Raw genomic sequence first — 23,202 nt, 5'->3', positions numbered from 1 at the left:
TTCTTCCTGAGCCTCGCCCTGGACACACTAAAGCATCACCATTTCCTGGAAAGTGACATGGTGATGGAGACCCTGGGCTTCTTTTGTGTATTACCTGAACTATAAAGGGCCAATGAGAGTGAGATATGCTGCCAGAGTAAATATGGGGCCACTCTACTTCCAGGCCGTTCAACCATACTGCTCCTAGTGACTCTGGCTATCAGAAAGCTATGAGCATAATCCTCCCCACAAGAAGTAAGTGCCCTGAGAATGGCTAAGTAATTGCTACTGTTACTGAGCATTTATATAGTGAGATGAGGATCATCATTATCATCCAATTTATGGAGGAAGAAGCAAGCCGAGAGGTTAGAGTGGGTGACTAGAAAGTCACAGAGCAAGATGACTACATGGCATCCATATTCTTTTTTAAAATTATACTTTTTATGTGTACTAGTGTTTTATCTGCATATGTAAATATATAAATATGCACCACACTTGTGCCTGGTGCCCAGAGACGTCAGAAAAGGATGTTGGATCATCTGGAACTGGAATTACAGATGCTTGTGAGCCATCATGTAGGTGCTGAGAACTGAATTCAGGTCCTCTGCAAGAGCAGCAAGTGCTTTTAACTACTGAGCCACCTCTCCAGCCCCTAAGCCTATGTCCTTAAGCGCATTATTACATTTCTTCCTATTCAACAAGGTCATTCTCGACTATACAGAAAATTCCAGGCCAGACTGGTATATATAAGAAGAAACTGTCTCCAAAAAACCCCAACATATGTATAGAATATACTATACATTATATACTATACATATTATATTTAATTAGATTTAACCAATTAACAAATCAATAGTGCCTAAACTTTTGGCTTTCAATACAGGACAAAATTTCTGGAAAGATGAGGACTGTGACTAATGCCCAAAGTGCTTTAAAAAAATATCATTTGCCCCTGAGGCCCCTCCTATCAGAGGAAATCCCTAAAGTGGACCGGAATGTAGGTCAGTGGTAGAACTCATCTCACCTAGTGTGCATAAGGACTTGGGTGTAGGCTCAGTTTTCTTAACAATTATATTTTATTACAAACTTATTAACAGAGAGTACCTCACCTATAACCCGACTAACCTAAACAATAGGAAAAGAAGATGAAACCATAAGGATATCACTTCCAAGGAACAACTCTCCTGGCGTAATCAGCAGGATTTCTTCTGCTGGAACCTGGAGCAACTAGAACCCAGAACCTCAGCCGGAGCCCGGAGCCCCAAGCCTTCCTTCGAGTGGTTCTCTCTAGGAGCATCTCGAAGTGGAGCGATGAACAGCCAAAACTATCCCAAGGCTCCAAAGGCCCCGCCTCTTGTTTTTGGTTCACATTTATACCTCCTCTCAGAATTTGTTCAAGGATGTTTTTCAGCTGGTTAACAACCAATCTCCCCCAACACGGTGGTTCAACTTCTAAGGGGATAAACATTACCTGCTCTCTCACAAGTCTTTTCTCATCCCCCACTTGTGATCTAAACAAAAAACATATTTATCTCTCCTTCACTTGGGCACTATCCCCAACATCATAAAAAGAAAATATATACAATACAACCCTGAGTAATGGTTATATATTAGTGCTAAGATAAAGAAAAATGTCAGGGAAGAAACACATGAGAAACTGATGTTTTGAAGCCCCCTCTTGCCCTGGGGAATGGTCTGGGGAGTACAAGGATAGCTCAAAGATCTGGAACTCATTTTGGCCAGTAGGTCAATTACAGACTGAAAGGAGGTAGTGACACAACGGCCCCAGTGATCACAGGAAAACCAGCTGAGGCATCAAGAGACTGCAGACAACAGAACAAGATATGAGGGACAAGAAAATCAGTGGCTAGAAAGGCCACAGGTCAGCCCAAAGATTCTTCTCCAGGCTGGGTTGCCAAACCCTCTTGTCCACTTGCCTGAACTGTTGAAAGACGGTGAATAGTAGCATCCTTATCCTGAGCTCAGTGAACTGAAGTCTGGGGCCCAAAAGGCTGATATCTGAAGGTGGAGACTCTATACTCTCATCCCAGCCTGGGTAACTAGTGTCTCCCTTAGAAAGATGGGGGCAGACTAGTCCAAGAGGGACGATCTTTTCCCCTGAGCCCAAACAGAGCCAGAGACCAGCAACCAGGATATCCTCTAGAAAAGGTGAGGGCTAGCCTTTAAGAGCTTGGGATAACCTAAGGCCAAGCATTAGATGCCTCTTATTAGCTGGGTTACTTGAAACATGTCACACAAATTCCTTAAGCTTCAATTTCCACATTTCATCAAGAAAGCGGGGCTATAGGACATGACATGGCTTGGTGGCACATGCCTTTAATCCCAGCACTCAGGAGGCAGAGGCTGTGAATTTGAGGCCTGCCTTGACTACATAACGAGTTCTAGGGCACCCAGAGCTACAGTAGTGAGACCCCATCTCAAAAACAAAACCAAAAACAGGAAGTGGGGATAATAGTATTAGCTACCTGAAACTAGTGCATGTACTTAACAATGAATAATGCGTGTGAATATTTTGCACCACCACTCACTAGTTACATGACTTCTGGAAATTACAACTACACTGCTCTCCTATAAAATGGGGATAGTGGGCTATTAATTAAAGTGGCCTAATAGTACATTTAGAGAACTACACACGATAACTTTCTGGCATACTGTGTCATTAAGTTACAGTTATTTGACCTTTTTGTTTCGAGACAGGGTTTCTCTGTGTAGCCCTGGCTGTCCTGGACTCCCTTTGTAGACCAGGCTGGCCTTGAACTCACAGCGATCCATCTGCCTCTGAGTGCTGGGATTAAAGGTGTGCACCACCATGCCCAGCTATTTGACCTTTCTTAATGTCCAGAGTCCTGAGCTCAAGAATAGCCTCAGAGGCCATGTCATTATATGCTTGTCTGTAGACAGATATTCTTACTTGCAATAGTCCAGAAGCAAGCTGATCTTAGAGTACCTAAGAGATGCTGGGTTTCAAGGGTTGATTGAGGGTACCAACCCTGATTGCCAGGGAGGCTGGTGGTGAAGATAAGGCTAAGGAGTCTGGGGCAGCTCAGAGCTCTGGCCAGTTTGTATGTGATCAGCCCTAGGCACCAAACTCCCATGGGCTGCTAGAGAGAAGCTAAGGGCCTGATTGAAGACAAAAGGGTTCAAGACTGCTCAGCTACTGTCCAATTCAAGGTGACAGGCACATTTTCTTTCTTCGCATCAGAGGAAGCAGCTCCAAGCATTGGTACAAACCAGCTAAACTGCCTCCCTTCTCATTTTGATATTTCATGTCTCTTTAAGGCTACCTAAGACCACTCCAGGCAAGTTCTGACCAGCTCTCCACAGACCCTTACTATTGCTTCGCCCACCTGCCTCCATCTTCTATGGCAGTGTGGGCCAACACATGGACCCAATCCCTTCTGGTAACCTTCCATTTTTTCACTCACTCTGAGCTGCCCACTCAGACTTTTCACAGGGATGGAGGCTGTATTTGGACCACAGGGCCCAAGGACATCACAATATAAGACAACAGCAGCTTTTTCATAAGGGAAAGAAAAAAGAAAAAGCACATTGGTGATCAGTCCCAGCAGGGCCCAACACCTTCCCCTCCCAATTCAGGAAGTTCAGGATGAGGTATGAGGTTTCCAAGCTGGGAAAAAAAAAGTGGTTCTCCCAGCTCTCTCTCACAATAGAACCTACCTTCACTTCTCACACAACAGTGGTCACATTACCTTATTAGTCAGCCAACAACACAATCAACTGGGAAGGAACTGCCTCCCCTCTGGACACAGCCAAGACTCCTCCTCCAGGAAGTATTTAAATAAATGGAATTCTATAGTACTTGATATGTAAGCTTCACCTTTTCCTATAACTTTACCGAGACCAATATAGCATTTGTATACCATTGCCTCTGGGACCTGCTAGGGATAGCGTCAGAAGGCCAGAATGAGCCCAAGGCAATGGCCCTCACAAAGGCACAGCCAATTTGATTGTGGGAACTGGCAAGGCAACTTCCTGACTTTCAATACGAAAGAAACCCCACCATCAGTTCAACCTAAGTGCAGGGGTCTGGAAAGATTGAAGAGATTTAAGTTTTAAACAAAAACTCAATAACCTCCCCTTTGTCAACCTGACTATATATAGTCAGGTCCCTAAAATGAAGAAAGTGTCAATCCTGTAAACTCCAAATGACAAATTATCCCCCCCAAACCATTGCTGTGTGCCAATATGCTTAAAGAGAGAATGAAGTCAGCAATGCAGTTTCTTCTAATTTAACCCTAGCACAGTGGTTCTCAACCTTCCTAATACTGGGACCTTTTAATACAGTGGTGACGACCTCCAACCATAAAATCATTGCTAATCCATAACTGTAACTTTGCTACTGTCATGAATCATAATATAAATATCTGTTATGTAATATCTGATATGTAACTCTGTGAAAGGGTCATTTGGCTCCCAAAGGGGTCATGACCCACAGGTTGAGAACCACTGGCTTAGCACATACTCAATACCCAGAAATTATTTACTGAAAGTGAAGCAAAGACTCATTTCATTTAAATGTCATTTGTAGTAATCTAAACTCCGTTTATACCCACTTCACAAAGAAGGAATGGGTTATACTTGGAAACTCCTGGATTTTGAAATTAGTGCATTTTCCTTTTGGTCTTGGCTCTACTAGAGAAAGATCATGAATATGAGAGCGCAAGCAAGCATCATGGCCCATATTATCAATAGGATCCTTTCAGCTGTGCTGTTCAACAGAGCCTGCGTTTTACAACAAATAACCACTGTGTGTCTTATTTGAACACAAAACTCCAAGTTGGAATACACAAATAACTACTGATAGACAAATAGATAGGTAGTAGCTCACAGAGAAGACAGTGGGAAAATGGGCTTCATAAAAAGCAAGCAATGGGGGCTGGAGAGATGAATCAGTGATTAAAAACACAAACTGCTTTTGTAAAAGATCCGAGTTCAGTTCCCAGCACTCATGTTGGGCGGCTCACAACTCTCCACAATGCCAAATCCAAAAGATACAACACCCTCTTCTGGCCTCCGCAGGCACTGTACACATGTGATGCAATTTCAGAAGCAAACATACACATATACATAATAAAAAGAAAGCCAAGAACCATGGGATGTTAAGGAGGTAACTCTATTTCATGTTCTGGAAATGCACAACCATTTCTAAATCAAGGGTTCTCTCACTTCCCAGACGCATGAGGGAAAGTGAGCCCTAAGCTCTAATTGACTGATTTATCAGGAAATGACTTGGTACCAAAAGAAAACAGGCCAAGGATGTGGACAGATAATTCACAGAAGAAATACAAATGCCAATATAGAGTAGATGAAAAGTGCAAGAAACGCTTCACCTCATTATTAACCAATCCAATATAAGGTAAACGACACTGAGAGTATATTATCATATTACTGCACCAAATGTTTGAATGGCATGGGTTGAAGCAAGCTTTCTGATACACTGATGACAGAAAAAAACCGTGACAGCCTTTCTATGCAGCAATTTGTTGAAGAGCGTGTAAAAGGGCATTCTCTGTGACTCAATAGTTCTGCTTCTGGACATATATAAAGATGTAATCACAGATATGCCCATATATAAAGAAACTGATCACAGAATTATTCATAATAAAAAAATTGGAAACTCCAAAATGAGTGACTCTAGAGGCTCGGTCTTAGAGATATTATAGTGTCAGAGAAGTATTTTAGCATGATTCCTAATGATATAGAAAATGCTAAGTTAAAAATCAGATTTAAAAATGTTATTTAGGACTTAGGATATAGCTCAGTGACAGACAGCTTGCTTAGCATGCAAAAGGCCATATGTTTAATTCCCAGCTCTGCAATAACAACAGCAGCAACAACAATAATAATAAAGAAAGAAAAGATAAATTTCTAGTTGAATCATTTAGAGAGAGCGAGCCTAGAAAAGAATATACCAAAACATCAAGTGATTATTGTATCTTGGTGATGAGTTTATAGGAGATTTTTGAAAGTTCTCTTATTTTTACAATTTTCAGCAGTGAGTAGGGAATTTTTTTTCAAAGCACATTAAGAGTATGAGAGAAACAAAGTCTTTATTTCCTTTCTGTGCTTCCTAAATATTTTGAGTTAGAAAGGAACCTGAAATAACTTGGCCCACTGATTCTCAACCCCAGTGCTCTTTCCTGTATATACTATGTTGCACCTTTTACCACCCTGCAGAGTTAGCATAGCTTACTTAAACCTCCCAAACCAGCAGTATAATGTATAATTATTCCTCTGTCTCAATGAGTTATTGGTCCTGTAACCCCCACTATTAGGGATACCAAAAGCCATAGGTGCTCCAAAAAAAATTATATAGTACTTACATAGGACCTTAGGTACCGCTGCTCTGTGTCTTTAAGGTCATTTGTAGATTACTTATAACTAATATGGTGTGAATCTTATCACTGTTACTATACTGTATTATGGAATATATTATATATTGTGGAATATATTGCTATGAACTGTTGTTATATTGTATTATAGAATATTGACACATAAAAGTCTGTACATGCTTAGTACAGATGCAGGTTTATTCATTTTGTTTTGACATAGGGTCTCACTGTGTAGTCCTGGTTAGCCTAGAACTTGTTCTGTAGACCAGTCTGGCCTTGAACTCACAAAGATCTTCTTGCCTCTGTTTCCTGAGTGCTGGGATTAAAGGGGGTGCACCAGCACAGATGAGTTTTTTTTTTAAGATTTATTTATTTATTATGTATACAGTGTTCTGCCTGCATGTAGGCCTGCAGGCCAGAAGAAGGCACCAGATCTCATTATAGATGGTTGTGAGCCACCATGTAGGTGCTGGGAATTGAACTCAGGACCTTTGGAAGAGCAGCAGGTGCTCTTAACCTCTGAGCCATCTCTTCAGCCCCCACAGATGAAGTCTTTAAGAATATCTTAAATCAAAGGTTAGTTGAATCTGTGAATGTGGAACTCAAGGAAATGAAGGGCCTAGGACCTCATCTACTAGCTATACTAGATCGGGAAAAATTAAAGGAAAGTAATTTATAAGATAACACATTTTAATATAAATACTTGGGAACGATTATCCTAAGACATATAATAAAGTACAAGATATAGCCTACTATCTGTAGACTCATTGTTGAATGTAATATAAACATAGACTCACACAGGTAGGTTGTGTTGGCAACTTCAAGACCCATGAATGACACTACAGACAGTGACAAGAATAGTGCCTAGCAAGTTTCCAAACAAAGTAAAAGAGCACCTTTCCACAATCTACATAGTGGCTGCAATTCTGGAAAACCAGTGTCTATTCACATTATGAAATCTTTTTGTATTTCTTTATAAAATTATTAGGACCAGCGATTATACCATTTCCACCTGCATTCATGTTCAATGGGCTATTTGAAGGTCCTTCAGATGCATGTGTATACTTACTCCCCTTTTATATTTACCCAAAACATGCAATTCAACCTTTAAAACCAATGATATTGAGAGTTTGAGCCTTTGAGAACAGCAAGAGAGTCCTAGAATGTATTCTCAAAAGTAACACAAATGCCTTTTGAATTACCGGGAACATGACTCTTTAGTAGCACCATAAGAAAAAAATTATTATCTTTAGGGGGCGGGAATTATTTACTGTGATCTCTTGGTGATTTTCTCTAGCCTGGCCCCAGCCTCAGGAGTAGAAAATAAACTGAGTTGGAAAAAGGACTAACAGGGCCAGGGTACAAGGAGCAAGAAGGAGACTAAGCTGCCAAGTTATCACTTGATCTAAATGGTCCCAGAGAGGTAACAGATACAGGACAGGTCTCTCCCTGAGCCACTAAGTTGTGGGCTTTCTTAAAGGAAAAAAGGAGGGAGTTTCTGAAGGTGAAGGAGGGGCCCAATCACTCATACTAGACACAAGTAAAAAAAATCAGGCAGAAGCACAAAGAAACAGACAGCCCTGTATTTCTAAAACCATTCAAGTCCCCTTCATTCATTGGCTTCCCCCCAAAAGAAAGATTTCTTTATTAAGAAATACCAGAGAGTGAAAAACCCCAACACATACACGTTTGTAGGCTCCCACAAAAGTGCAGAGATTTACATATTAAATTGCATTTAAGTTAGAAAATAGATCTAAAAGCAAAATACTTTTCTCCCAAACAAGGTAAAGAGATTTGGTCAGTAAGAAAGGGGACCTGAGGGGTAAGGGCAGGATGGTCAGATGGGAAGAATGGAATTCAGCTGCTATAATCAAACCCCACTTCTGGCGGGGGTGGGGGGAGGAAGCAAAAGGAGCAATAATGATCTCAGCTAGGGCCAGGAGGGCCCCAGGGCCAAAGGGACATAAATTTCCCCTTCCCTCTGAGGTTTTGGATCAGTGCCAAGCATCCTGGCCTGGTGGAAGTGGGGTGGGTGCACAGGAAGTGTGAGGAATGAGAGCAAGGGGAGAGTTGGAGAGAGTGTCAGCCATTGAAAACATCAAACAATATAAGGCCTCTTTCCCCAGAGAAAGATCAATTCTTCAGTCTCGCCTCTGATCAGAGCTCACACTAGGGACAGTCCCAGCTGGTATATGGTATGAATGGGACGGGTCTTCAGGCCAAGGTCTTAAATACAGAAGATTTATAAAGAAAGAGAAAGAGGGCAAGGGGTGTGAGGAAGCAGATCTAAAAAAACAAAACAACAAAAGCAAACAAACTAAAAACATTTCTTTGCACTAGAGATAGAGGATTTCTATTTTGATCCTTCCCACCAGAAAGAGAGCGCTCTCCTGGTGACCTAAGGGGCAGCAGAAGAAAAGCTGAGGTAAATCGAGGGAGGAAACCCATCCCTGCCCAAGAGCAGTGATGGGCTGAGTGCTGACTAGAAAGGGCGTCCCATCAGGAACAGGTTTATTGGAAACAAAAAACAAAATCAAAACCAAAAACAAACGAGTAACTTCCGCACTCTCTATGATTGCCCTAATTTTGAACTACCTGAAAATCTAACTGTAAAATCAAAACCGAGAGAGCCAGAAAAAAAAAATGGGAAAGGAGAAACAGACAGCAGAGGAATCTGAGTCAATCTCTCTCCCAGTGACTCTCTGGAGTCAGTCTTCCAGAGTTTCAAATCTTGAAACAACTAAAACGGAAAGACACAGAGAACCTGGGAGCAGCCAAATGTCACTAATGACAAGGAACCGGAAAGAGTGAGGCAGGAGTCTTGAGTACAGACCATTTGAAAAGAAATGCATGCTGTCACTTGTAAAGGATCACTAATGAACTATTTCCAAGGGGAGGCCCTGGTGAGCCTGCTTCAAAATCCAAGACCCACTTGCAGATAACAGTGTCCACCTACTGAAAACAATCCCCTAATAAAGACCGTGTTCTCGTAAGCAAGTGTAATCCCTCTACTCTCCCAGGCTTGCTCACACTGTATATTGCTTGGAAGTCCTGTGTTCAAAGTCCAGAATAAGATAACCTTCGGCCCAGAATTAAATCGATCAATGGAGAGGTTGAATTTGAGAGGTATCTATCTCTTCAACCCAAGGGTACCCTGGAAAAATGAAAGTATGGGAAGTAACAAGCAACCCCGTCTACCCCCCCACCCACCCACCCCCTGACCCAGCACACAAACACATTCACAACCCCAAAGTGGTTCTTGAAATGGAAGGGGAAGGAGGAGGCAGGCAGCTTGCATTAGACACAGTTTAATCGCCTTCAAATAGATTAAAAGTTGTGGTTCACACCCCTCCGTGTCCCCATAAGTCATCCAAACAAGACCCTGGCTTAGAAAGAGAAAAACACAGGTGCTCTAGGAAATATAGCCACATATAGTACATAGATCTTCTTCCCTGAAATAGCGCAGGTCCTGAGCAGAGCTGCCTGGGGGCGGGGCCGCAGTCCACCCCCAGGGTGAAGTGGCTCTGGGACTCTGCAGGTGGAAGTGCTGGAAGAGTAGGGCTTGGATGAAGCCCATGGTGTGGTTACCGTTTGCCAGAGGTGGGCTGAGGTCTCGGAGGGGGATACCCGGGAGGGCAGCAGTGCTGGGCTTTCCCTCACTCAGCCAAGGCTTAATGGAAGTACTGTTTAGCCTTTTTTTGTTTCCTTTTTTTTTTTTTTTTTTTTGAGTGGATGAAGAGGGAGAAGAGAGGAGAGGAGGGGAGAGGAGAGGAGAGGAGAGGAGAGGAGAGGAGAGGAGAGGAGAGGAGAGGAGAGCCTCTCTGTGCCTTGGCTTCCCCATTTGTGCATTCGGGGCCTCTGTAGGCCTTACACAAGAAGTCTGAAGGGTAGTGTTTAAGTGAGCACTCAGGGTTCCTCTGAGGAAAAGGAGCCACCAAAGTGCAGACTTTTATTACTGCCATTCCTGCTCCCAATGGAAGCAAGACTCAAAAGAAGAAAATGAAAATGGGCTAATGAGAACAAAGGGGGAGATGAGACAGAGAGTGTGAAGGGCTATGCTGTTGGCATCTCATCAATGCTTATTGAGAATAGCACAGGCATTGAAGTTTCTGGAGAATCTCTGAGAAATGTAAATTATTATCTCTACTATGACTACTTACATATACCATCTAATGGGGAAAGAATGGGACTTGGATGTTAGAGAGTGGATGGGGGGGGGGGAGAAAGGAGAAGCTACAAATAAATACAAGTGAAAGGTACCTGCCCTATTCCTTAAAGGATTGGCTGGCAATGCTGGCACTTGGTAGCCAGGAGAATCCTCCAACCTCACTCTCCAATCCTCATTAGTTCCGAGGGAGTCAAGAGCCCAGGTAGGATTCCCCGGCCAGAGGTTTCTGTGACTGCCTCTGGACTCAGGACATGCAGCAGCCGGAAAGGATTAGAGCCAGTCTCGAGACTCTGTAGCCCCTGAATGAGACCAATGACCCCCAGCAAGAGCTAGGATCTAGAGGGAAGAGAAGGGGAGTCCAAGGACACCTTGTGGCTGAGACAATGGGAAACCAGTGCCATAGTCCCAAGAGACCCATTTGTTCAGTTGCCAGATGTGACCGTCATCTTCTGCCACTGTCTTAAGTCCAAAAAAAAAATTGTTTTAAAAAGTTTGCAGCAAGAAAATGCCAGTGTGCAATTGTGTGACTAAAGACCAAAGAAAAATAGTAATAAGGGACAGCGTATTTGCTCTCTGTCTCGTGTTGTTCTTCTCCCCTGAAATCTCTCATAGCCCTAATTAAACACAAACAAAAGTCTCTTCCACAGATAGGCTACTTCTCAGCTTCAGTTGCCTCCTGTGGTGGCTCTGGGGGCTCAGGGGGTGGCATCTCTTCCGGAGTGCTGCTGTCCTCCAGCATCTCGTTAGAGTTCATATGTTCCGTTGATGCCTGAGAAGTAAAAGATAGCAGATTCAACATGAGGTGTGCTCTCTCTTAAAGTCTAACTGCAGATAAGCCAAAGGCATGCATTCTTCCTTCAAACCCTTCAACCACAATGACGCTAAGGATATGGTGCCATGGTCATCAAACTCAGACCCAAGACCAGGCTAATATCGCCTCAGCAGACTGCACCTGCGCATTATTGGAGGTCTATCCTTAACTGTTCTGGACAGATGTTTCTACTATTGTACGTGATGGTAATAACATGAACCATAAATAATTACATGCTAGCACACCCACCACAGCAGAATATTATACTGTGCTTATATAACAATGTCTGAGCTAATGGTTTTCAATCCTGCTTCTGTCCTAACAGAGAATTTATCACAATAGTGAGTCCCAACCAATGAAAGTGCTTTCAAATGACACATATGATTTAAAATGTTTCCTAACTGATTCTTTTTTCTTCAATGTTTATTTTCATTTTATGTGCATTGGTGTTTTGCCTGTATGTATGTCTGTGTGAGGGTGTTGGAACCTTTGGGACTAGAGTGAGCTGCCATGTGGGTGCTGGGAATTGAACCCAGGTCCTCTGGAAGAACAGCCAGTGCTCTTAACCCCTGAGTCATCTCTCCAGCCCCCACCTAAGTGATTCTAAAATAATCCTCTCCAATAGACAACTGAGAACCACTAAACTATATTATTATTATTAGGGACCAGTCTCATCCAAAAAATAACATTCAAGATGATGACAATAACATGTAAACACACTGTCCCTTAAAAAGAAAATGAAAGGTTTAGGGGAAAAGAGAATAATAACCTTACAAAAAGTACGCACATAAAATAAGATTCTACTTTGAAACAAAATTTAAATCTAAAAACCTATTAGAACGAAAACATGCTTGGCTAGGTTTCAGAATATAAGACTGGTATACCAAGATTAATTGTTTCTCTATACTCTAGTGAGTGATGAAAAAAAAAAACGAAATTAGGAAATCATTTCATTAATGTCAAAAAGAACAAAAAATATTTATATAGCAAAAGATACATTTAAAACTATAGCATCAAAGAAAACCAAAGAGGAAAAAAAAAGCCCATTCTTTTTGGTAAGGATTCTCTTCCTACCTGGCAGAGAGCAAGGATGACAGTCAAAGAGACAGATCTGCTATGTGTATCTTCTGTGTGTCTGTCTGTCTGTCTCTCTCCTCTGTGTAGGTGTGCATGTGGGTATGCACATGCTGCAAGTACCTTACCAATAAGCTCCATCTCCAGCAAAAGATAGCCAGGTTAATGGCTCAGAAAGCAATGTTATGGTGGCAATGCTCCTCAAATTGATCTATAGAATCAATGTAATCTCTATCAAAATTCTAGCTGGCTTCTTCACAGAAACTCATAAGCTTTAAGATAATTGTAACGTCCATTCAGGATTTCAAGGGTCCAAGAATAGCTAAACAAGCATAAAAAATAAGAAGAAGGTTGAAGGAATACTATTTCCTGTTTTTCAAAACTTTTCAGTGCTAAAGCAATAGAGACAGTGTACTATAGGTGTAAAAACAGACATACAGATCAACAGATTATAATTGAGAGTCTAGAATTAAACTCACACGTTTAAGTCAATTGGTTTTTCAACAAGAGTGTCAAAATAATGAGAAAAGGGAGACAGTCTTTTTAACAAATTATAGAAAGATAACTGGATATCCACAGACAAAAATAAATAAATGTGCACTCCCTTCCTCTCGTCATGTATAAAAATTAAACCACAAATGAATCAAAAATATAAATGTAAAAGTTGAAACTACAAAACTCTTAGAAAAAAACCAGATGAATGAATCTTCACAAGCTTGGATTGGGTAACAGTTTGGGAACCAAAACCATGAGCAACAAAAGAAAAAAGAGAGAAATTAATACACATAATTAGAACACATGGGCTATGCTGATGGCTCAGTGGGTAAAGTGCTTGCTGTGTAGACATGAAGATCTGAGTTTAATTCTTAGAACCCAGGGTGGGGAAAAGCTAAGAGTGGCAACATGCATTTCCAATCCCAGCAGTGGGGAGGCAGAGACAGGAGGACCACTGGGGTTTGATGCACAGCAGCCTACTCTACTTGGTGAGCTCCAGGTCAGTCAGAGAGGCTATCTGAAAAACAAAACAAACAAACAAAAAAAAAAAAAAACAAAAGCCAAACAAATGAACAAGCCAACAAAAATGAAGCTGGGAAGCACTTAAGGAACACTCAAAGTTATCCTCTGCCCTTCTACCTACCTACCCAGAGAGAAAGAAGGAGGGGAAGGAGAGAGAATAAATATTTCCCTTGTGAATATATACAAATGACTAATACCTATATGGAAAGATGTATGCATCATTAGTCATCCGGGAAATGCAAATCAAAGCCACAGTGAGATAGCACGTCGCATCTACAGAAGCGAAAATAGAACTGATCAGATAACCTATCAGATACTGCTAGTGGAAATGAAAAACGGTGCAACCACTTTAGAAAGTATCTCAGCAGCATCCCAAAAGATGTTAATGTTTTATTTATATAATAGAGTTACCATCTCTCTCAGCAATTTCACTCCTAGGAATACAGCCAAGAAGAATGAAAGCATATGTCCGTGCAAAAACTTGCCCAGAGATGTTCATAGTAACATTGCATATAAAAACCAAAAGGTGGAAGCAGGGACGGTGGCATAACTCAGCAGGTAAAGGCACTTGCCAAGGAAGCCTGATGACTTAAATTTGATCCCTGTAACCCACAGTGAGAAGAGAGATCTGACTCTTAAAAGTTGTCACCTGACCTCCACTTGTGCACTGTGGCATGCACATGCCTACCCTCACACACATGTACCATGTAGTAATGATAAATAGAATTTTTAAAAAATGTGGAAACACTGAATGGATAGATACAATATGGTATATATTCATGTGATGTGATAAGAGTCTGCCATAGGGCTGGAGCTTGCTGTTCTTCCAAAGGTCCTGAGTTCAATTCCCAGCAGCCACATGGTGGCTCATAACCATCTATAACGAGATCTGGTGCCCTGTTCTGGCATGTAGGCATTCACCCTGGAGGAATATTGTATACATAATAAATAAATACATACATTTTTTAAAAAAGTGTCTGCCATATAAAGGAACTAAGTACTGCCATACATAACACAGATCAGCCTTAAAATTATCATGCCAGGCCCTGGGGAGCTTATTGGTGGAGTGCTAGCCTAGCATGTACGAGGCCCTGGGTTCTATCCCCAGACCATACTGCTAAGGTTACTCAAGGCAGAGGAAAAGGAAATGTTTTTAAATTTAATTGTGACAATCATACAAGTGTGAGCATACTATACTAAGGAATTGTATATTCTAAATAGACATTATAAGGGATGTGCATTGTATCCCAATTAAGGTCAAGAAATTTCAGATAATTTTAGGAAGATATTTTATGCACTACATCTTGACCAAGATGCCTGGGACAGCTGGGTGTGGTGGCGCACGCCTCTAATCCCAGCACTCGGGAGGCAGAGGCAGGCAGATCTCTGTGAGTTCGAGGCCAGCCTGGTCTACAAAGTGAGTCCAGGGCAGCCAGGGCTACACAGAGAAACCCAGGCTCAAAAAACAAACAAACAACAACAAAAAAGATGCCTGGGAGAAAGATCACACCTGTATATTCTCCCAGTGTAAGCACATTACTAACTGGAACATGGTCCTCTGGTCACTCCATTGCCTCTTTAACATTTTATGTTTCTCTAATCAAGCTACTCTGTATGCATGGGGCAATGTTCTGTGTTCTTATCCCTCATCTCCATCAAACAGTAAATCCTTCCAGGACAGGACATCATTCAACTTGCTCACGGTGTAGCCCTAGCACCGAGGAAAGTGGCTGGCACATGTCTCTAAGAAATGAATCAATCTTAATCTATGTCAAGGGCACACAGGCAGAAGGCAAGAGGCAGAAGCAGAAGCAAGGAAGCTGGAGAGATTAGGATACAGAACCGCACAGTTATATTTTGAAGCTGTCGAGTTAGCCTGCATGGTCCCTATCATCTACACAGTATAAGTCTGCAGTACTTACTGGACTCTGAGGCAAGAGGCTACTGCTGGTCTCTTGAGTGCTTGGAGGTCGGCTTCCACTTTCCTCCAGTGGCAAAATACCCCTTCGATCCAGCACACTGATGGAAACAGAAGAATGAATGAAGGGCGTGGCATTCACTCCTCTACCAACTCAGCCCACTGAGCCTTCTTGTGTGCATTAGAAAGCCCAAGCATGCCTTTGGCAACCTATCCTGACCCTAGCACACATGTATCTTCCATTTACTCTTCTAAAAACTAGAGGATATCACATTAACTGGGGAGCTCACAGAGAAATAACCAGCACATGTAGATATGGGACCACGTGACAATTCCCAGGAAGACCTACTTGATATCAAGGAGTTCCATTGAGAAGAATGCAGCAGAGCAGGTAAGAGGATAGGTCTGAGTAGCTCATCTTAAGAACCTGGGGCATTTTTTGTTACTTGAGTACCTGGGGGGCAAGGGGCCGCAAAGCACTTCACAGCAGTTCTTCACAATGTTGCCATGGCTGTACGGATTCTGCACACGATTCTTCCCTGTCCAGGATCCTTTGATCTGAAGGATAAAAGCCAGGGCTTACACTAAAAAGTTATGTTGAGGAAATACATGCTTCATGGAATGATGAAAACATTCAAGAGGTAGATAATGACCCAAAAGTATACAAGAACATGAATTCACTAAATGTCACTGAACTGTATATTTAAAAAAACTTAAAGATGTGGGGTATAATGTCACACACCCTGTATTCCCAGAACTTCGGAGGCCAAGGATGGAAGAGTCTGGGTGCTAGGCCAACCTAGTCTATACAGTAGTCTCAAAATCCCCACAAAAATAGATTAATAAAAAATTTAGAATGGTTAAGGTGTTATGTATACCTTATGTTGTGTATATATATACATATACACATACACACACACATATATATATTTACCAAAACTAATGACAAAAATAGGGGCCAGGGAGATAGTTTAGTGGGTAAAGAAAGGCACTTGGCACCAAGCTGGATGGTCTGAGTCATCAGGATCCACATGGTAGGATGAGACCTCTGACCTCACACAAGTGCAGTCATGCACGCATGTGTACACTGATAAATAAGCTTAGTTTTAAAAAGAAATAGTTGGCAAAAAATATTTATAAGAGTAAGAAAATGACAAATGAACATGTACTATTTTATTTTAAAATACAGTGCATATACAAAGCCTGTGGCATAGAGACAGGAAGGTGAACACAAAGTCCTACTACTAACCAAGAAGTTAATTTCAATTGAGCCCTGCTGGGAAAGGGAAAGTCAGTTTTCTCCTAAGGAGTGCCACTGGGTATAACAACCGCACTCCAGACCGGGGAGTAGTTGGACAACACAAAACAGACTCTATGTTTTGTTTTTGTGTGCTTTTTGTTTTGCTTTACTTTGTTTTTTTTTAAGTTCTGGACAGAATTTTTTCTTTCTTTTAAGAGAGAGAAAAAGAACATGAAGTCAGGTGGGTAAGGAGGTGAGGAAGATTTCAGAGGAGTTGAGGGATGGGAAAGGATATGACCATAATATAGTGTATGAAAGTTTATATAAAAATTAACATTTAAATACAGTGTATATGTAAACAAATAAGATAAAATCTAGACAAGTTTAGAAGACAAAAAATCATGCCACTAACAAATGTGATACCTAGAAAGTAAAGTTACAGGATTTAGTTATTTGTTCAACCGTATTTTATCCGAAATGAATATGAATTGGTAACTCCTTAAACATAAATATTTATTTGGTGCCATTATCCATCTCTATTCCAAATTTAGAGCATCAGCTAGCCTTTTTTCATTTCCTTGTTCGGAGACAAGGTCTAGCTATGTAGCTCAAGCTGGCCTTTTTGTCACTCTGCAGCCCAGAATAGCCTTCAACTTGAGATCTTCCTGTCTCGGTCTCTCTAGCAAGCACTGCAATTATAGGAGTGTTCCAACACCCTAGGGCTTCAACTAGCCTTTAAGGGCCTAACCAGTTAAAAGACATTGTGCCTATCCAACTTTCCAACCTCTTCCTAATGCTCTACAGGTATTCAGCTCCAAATAGAGCTGTCTGCCTGTTCTACACCTTTATTTAGACATTTCCCAAGCCAGGTTTTTTTCTGTCTCATTCTTCCAGGCCCTGGACACATGGTTTCCTAGCAGGTGACAAGAGAGTGGGCACAGAGAAGAGAAGGCTATTATAGTGGGATGAGAAAGCTGACTTACATCTTCATTGGTCGTCTGGTTGAGAGCCACGAGGAAAGTGTGAAATCCAGTCAGTCCCACCACAGACCAGAGTGTGAAGAAGCATATGAGGACTTCCAGAACAGTGGGGTGGGGTTAAGGAATGTTGGAGACTCATGCTAGGTAGGGGACTTGATGCTCCAATTCATATTCATGACATCAGTCATACACCGTCTTTACCTCCCAAAACGAGTGTCACAAAAAGCCAAGTTAGCTGCATATAACTATGGATGAATTCTACATTTCAGTGGGTAGATATTTTACAGAAGTTAATGCATTTCTGTTTACCCAGTATGAATAAATCTCTTAACATCTGTAGTGTGTAGTACTTGTCTGTTTGTCATTGGCTCTTGAAAGGGGACATTTAGGAAGATGCCAAAGCTAAACAATGTTGGCCACCACTGCTAATGAAAATCCCACCAAGAATCAACTTTATAAATGAAAACCCAGTGGGATGGAAACAAAATGTGGTTTATCCAAATCTCTTCCAAATCCCCTTTTCAGAACTGTAGCCACTGCAGAAAATAAGCCTTCACTGGAAACAGGAGGGCAGGGCTTGCAGCAAATAGCACAAAAGTGTATTGAGATAGAAGGCCAACTAGAGGAGTCAAGGCAGAGACCGAAAAGGACTCCTGAAGGACAGACGGCAGCCAAGAAAGAGGTGAGGGGGCAAGCCCCCCTTAAAATCCTGGCAATTTTCCATTCTAGTTGCTAATGCTGGGACTACACTTGTTAATTTTAGGCTTTGGCATTCGCTGATGCTGGAAAACTAGATAGCGGGAAAAGTGAGGGAAGAAAACATGCTGGCAAGCAGTTTAAGACGGCTTCACACGGACAGACTGCCAGGGGAGGATATGTTCCAGGAGTTTCTTTCAATGTCTCCAGGAAGCCAATTTTCAAGGATTCTGTGAAATTGGCAAGAGGAGCAGAAAGAAAAATTAGTGACTTTAGTCAAAACTATTTTTTAAAAAACACTTCCTCATCTCCCTGTCCTTTGCTATACACTCTAAAAAAAAGAGAAGGCCCCCCTGAGGCAAGGGTGAGGCGTTTGATCTTCACCTGCAAGCTTGTGAGTGAGTTCACAGTCCTAACATACTCCAGTGTAGGTCTAAGCACTGGACCGGAACTGGGGAGCAACCAACCATCACGTTGCCTTTCCTTTTCCCAGTCCCCAGATATGGCTGTGTAGTGGGATAGCACCAGATGAAAGAAACCAGAAGTTCTCTAGAAAAATCGCCTCCTCTCCTACACCCCTCCCTTGTGCAATACCCAGTTTAGAGCTCTTCCCTTTTTGAGACCATGAGTGAACTCCCACACTCTATCCGTCCTTAGCTGCTTTGTGTGTGTGCATGTGCAAACATGTGGGTGTGTGGTTTCCATCTCTGGCATATACCATGATCCACCCAACACAAAGGTATAATCTTACAAGATGGAAGAAGAAGGTGTATACGCAACCTTTCGGATCACTTCGGAAACACCGGGTACTCTGGATGTGGGTCAGGAATTATGGGCTCATTCTTGCCAGCAGATGGCCAGAGAAGAGGCCAGAATACTCAGTAAATATCTACCAATGGGAGCTGCTGAGCTTTGTAATCCAGCTTAAGAACAGACAAGAGTACTCGCTTCTGTCTGCTCCTGAGCAAAAGTGCCAGCAGAAATCTACCTTCCCCTAAGCTGCTCTCAAGCCTTTGCCCGCCCAGTGACAGACACTGCCACCCCCGTCCCCATATACTCACTGAGGGCCACATAGACGATGTTAAAGGCGAAGACATAAATTGTGAGGAGGGAGAGAGAGAGGATGAAGAGGTAGAAGTAGCGGTAGTTCCTCTTTCCAACACAGTTTCCCACCCAGGGGCAGTGATGGTCGAAGCGCTCTGTGGGAGAGAAAGAGCTCAATGCCAAACCCCAAATAGGAAGAAGCTGACACAGCACCTAATCCAAAGAGCTCAGGGAGCTGGACACATCTTTAATCTCAGCATCTGGGAAGTAGAGGCAGGCAGATCGCTATGAGTTTGAGGCCAGCCTGGTCTACATAGCGTGTTCTAGGTCAGCCAGAGCTACATAGTGAGACGCATAGAAAGAAAGAAGGGAGGGAGGGAGGGAGGGAGGAAGGAAGGAAGGAAGGAAGGAAGACAGTTGGGCGTCTCTACTTTATCAATGTTTTCACCACGAGCTTCTTTGATTCTTGTGACAGCTAATCTTTATTGTCAAATTGACAGTATCAAGAATCAACTAAAACTCAAGCTGCTAGACAAGCCTATGAGTTTTTTTTTGTTTGTTTTTTGTTTTTTTGGTTTTTTTTTTTTTTTCGAGACAAGGTTTCTCTGTGTAGCCTTGGCTGTCCTGGAGTCGCTTTGTAGACCACGCTGGCCTTGAATTCACAGCTATCTGCCTGCTTCTGCCTCCAGAGTGCTGGGATTAAAAGCATGCGCCACTATGGCTGGCCTGAGGGATTTTCTTAATCAGATTATTTGAGCCAAATCGCTCACACTAAATCTGGGCCCCATCTTCTGATGGCAGTCCACTTAAAAGGACATGGGAGAGGGAACATAATCTGAAGACTCACTGACCACAGACTCAAGGTCAGAAGCTCCGAGGAATCCTCCAGGGTTCCAGCACCCAACTGAAACGGCTAAAAGGACCAGTCTCGTGGACTGAACAACTACTTATTGGATTCTTGGTCTTTTCATCAGGAGACAGCCATTGTTGCACTAGCCTGGAAACCATTCCAAATATATACACACACATATCCACTCTATCTGTTACGTCTCTTTAGAGAACACTGACTAAACAGATCTTCATACCCACACTGGATATCAGTTAAAAATATTTTCTTACTTTCTAGAACAAGAAACAAAGGCTTTAAACATTCTAATGATCTGGGTAAATTCTGTCAGTTAAGGGCAGGGGTATTGCTTTTCCCAGGAAAACCTTAGCAGATGGGTCTACCAAATTCAGAAAATAAATTTGAAAAATGAGGAGTATGAGTTTTTTTTACCTGTCTTTATTAAAAATATAAATTTATAATATACTCTTCTTAAAATTGTATGGCATAGCTCAATGAAACAGAAAGAACACAGAAACAGACTCCAGAATATGCAAGCATTTACCATCTAATTAAACACCATTATTAAAGGAAGTCTGATTCCATGACTAATTATGAGACATTAAGCTAACTGATAGAAAGTAAGGTTACATTTTTCTTCACACTATTTGCCAAAATAAATTCTAGATGAATTCATTGTTATAGATTTTTTAAAAATTAGATCACAAAATAACAAAGAACAGATATAGGACTTTCCAAGTACATATGTGATGAAACAAAACATAAAGGAAAAATAGATCTTACTCGGGAGGCAGAGACAGGAATATGTCTGTGAGTTTAAGGCCAGTCTGGTCTAAATAGCAAGCTCCAGGACTGCCAGGACTAAATAGAGAAACCCTGTCTCATACTCCGCCCCCCCCCCAAAAAAGTCTCTGACTTTAAAAAAATGACTTTCCATACATTAAAAATAGCAGAGAGTCAGTGAGGTGGCTCCGTGGCAAAAGGCAGTCACTTTGCAGGCCTGACAACCTGACTTGGCTCCCCAGAGCTCACATAAACATAGGCGTGAATCAATCTACAAAGTTGTCCTCGGAACTCTACACTCATGACATGGCATTCAAGCTCCACCCACATGCAACAAACACACGCAAAGTCCCCCCCCCCCCCACTTCTCTCTCTCATAAAAAGGAAAATTAGAGGGAAAAAGATCATATACATGCCTGATTTTATAAAATCTTCCCAAATCAAAGAAAAAAAAAACTTCCTCAAGAAAACTACCAAAGGTTACCACACACTTATTAAGGACATTTTTCTTTTTATTTTGTTTTTGAGGACAGCAACTCACTATATAGTCATAGGGTGGGGCCTTCCTTCAGTAGGATTTCTGTCCTCCTAAGAAAAGGATGGGACACTAAAGATGTGTGAGCACAGAAGAAAAAACTAAAACAGTGTGAGAACACAGCAAGGAAGAAGCCATCTGCAAGCCACAGAAAGAAACCTTCCCAGAAACCCTTTTGTCACCTTGATCTTGGATTTCCCAGTCTCCAGAATTGTGAAATATGTATACTCAGTAGATCAAACAATCCAGTCGATAGTATTTTATTATCATAACCTAAGCAAATATCCAGGGATATAGTCAGAGGTTCACTTGCTAGATCATAGGGTAACACCATGTTAAAGTTTTGAGGAACTACTTGACTGTTTTCATATTAGATACACAATTTTACATTCCTACTAGAAATGGAAAGAGGTTCTACCTGCTCCATATTTTTTTCTTTCAGGGGTGGGGGTGGGGCGTGCTTTTTGAGACACGGTTTCTCAGTGTAGCCCTGGCTGTCTTGGAACTCACTCTGTAGACCAGGCTGGCCTCGAACTCAGAAAACCACCTGCCTCTGCCTCCCAAATACCTAGACTAAAGGCAAGTGTCACCAAGCCTAGCCTTCTCCACATTCTTTTTAAATTATTATTATTAAATTATTCACATTACATCTTGAGTATAATCTCCTCACCCTTACCTTCCTATTCCTAACCTCCTTCTCCACATTCTTAAATTTAATAGTTTTTGAAAGAGAGTCTTGCAATGTAGCCCAAGCAGGCCTTGAACACACATTTTTCCTGCCTTAAACCCCCAAGAGCCAGGATTAGGAATATATACCTTTACACTCGACTGAGTTCAATAATTTTTATTTCAGTATTATAAAAATAACAACAATAATAATATGGAGAATAGCATCTAGTGACGGGAGGCTGGCTAAATAAACTGGAATATAGTCTTATAATAGATTATACAGCCACTAAAGTAATCTTAAAGTTGTAAAATAGGAGCTCATGTTATAATTTTAATAAACAAAAGCAATGCGGGGCAGAACCTTTAATCCCAGGACTTGGGAGGCAGGCAGGTGGATCTCTGTGAGTCTAAGACAGCCTAGTCTACTCAGTGAGCTCCAGGCCACACAGTGAGACCGTGTAAAACAAAATAAAATGAAACCTAACAAAAACAGACAAAAGCAAGATTAGAAACTCTTATCAGAAGCTACAGAGATGGCTCAGTAATTAAGAGCACCTGTTGCTCTTCCAGAGGCCCAGGATTCAATTCCCAGCACCCACATGGTGGCTCACAACCATCAGCCACTTAAGTTCTAAGAGATCTGACACCCTCTTCTGACCTCTGCAGGCACAAGGCATGCACAGGGTGCATGTAGAATCATTCATTCATGCATGCAGGGACCTACACATAAAATAAATAAATCTTAAAAACTTGTGTCAAGCGGGGAGGATGGGCCAGTCTGTAAAGTGTTTGACACACAAGTATGAGGACCTGACCTTGGATCCCTGGCATTCATATAAAACACTGGACATGGGTTGGAAAAAAAGCTCAGTGATTAATAGCACATGTGGTTCTCATAGAGGACTTGGGTTCAGTTCCTATAATGCACACAATGGCTCACAACCATCTTTCTAAGGGGATCCAAAGCCTTCTTCTGACTTCCACGAGCACCAAGCATGCATATGTTGTACCTACATGCAGGAAAAGCCTCATGCACAAAAAAAAATGCAATAAAGAAATCTAAGCGA

General features: G+C 41.8%; 1 protein-coding gene across 5 annotated transcripts in view; it reads right to left on the bottom strand.

Annotated features, from left to right (window-relative positions):
• Positions 1 to 9,645: 9,645 nt before the first annotated feature.
• ZDHHC9 (zDHHC palmitoyltransferase 9) overlaps positions 9,646 to 23,202 on the bottom strand; it is a 37,678-nt gene continuing 24,121 nt past the window's right edge. For all 5 annotated transcript variants that reach the window (XM_084789936.1, XM_084789937.1, XM_084789933.1 and 2 more), the window contains exons 5-10: positions 19,319 to 19,456; positions 18,441 to 18,487; positions 17,565 to 17,669; positions 15,796 to 15,899; positions 15,346 to 15,442; positions 9,646 to 11,290 (exon numbers count right to left, since the gene is read on the bottom strand). In XM_084789936.1, coding sequence (XP_084646062.1) covers positions 11,174 to 11,290; positions 15,346 to 15,442; positions 15,796 to 15,899; positions 17,565 to 17,669; positions 18,441 to 18,487; positions 19,319 to 19,456 — 608 coding nt within the window. In that variant the 3' untranslated portion in view covers positions 9,646 to 11,173. The remainder of the gene's footprint in view (positions 11,291 to 15,345; positions 15,443 to 15,795; positions 15,900 to 17,564; positions 17,670 to 18,440; positions 18,488 to 19,318; positions 19,457 to 23,202) is intronic.

This window comes from Acomys minous, assembly GCF_964271855.1.
Source record: "Acomys minous genome assembly, chromosome: 7".
Lineage (NCBI taxonomy): Eukaryota > Metazoa > Chordata > Mammalia > Rodentia > Muridae > Acomys > Acomys minous.
This window is presented reverse-complemented; position numbering and strand designations above follow the sequence as displayed.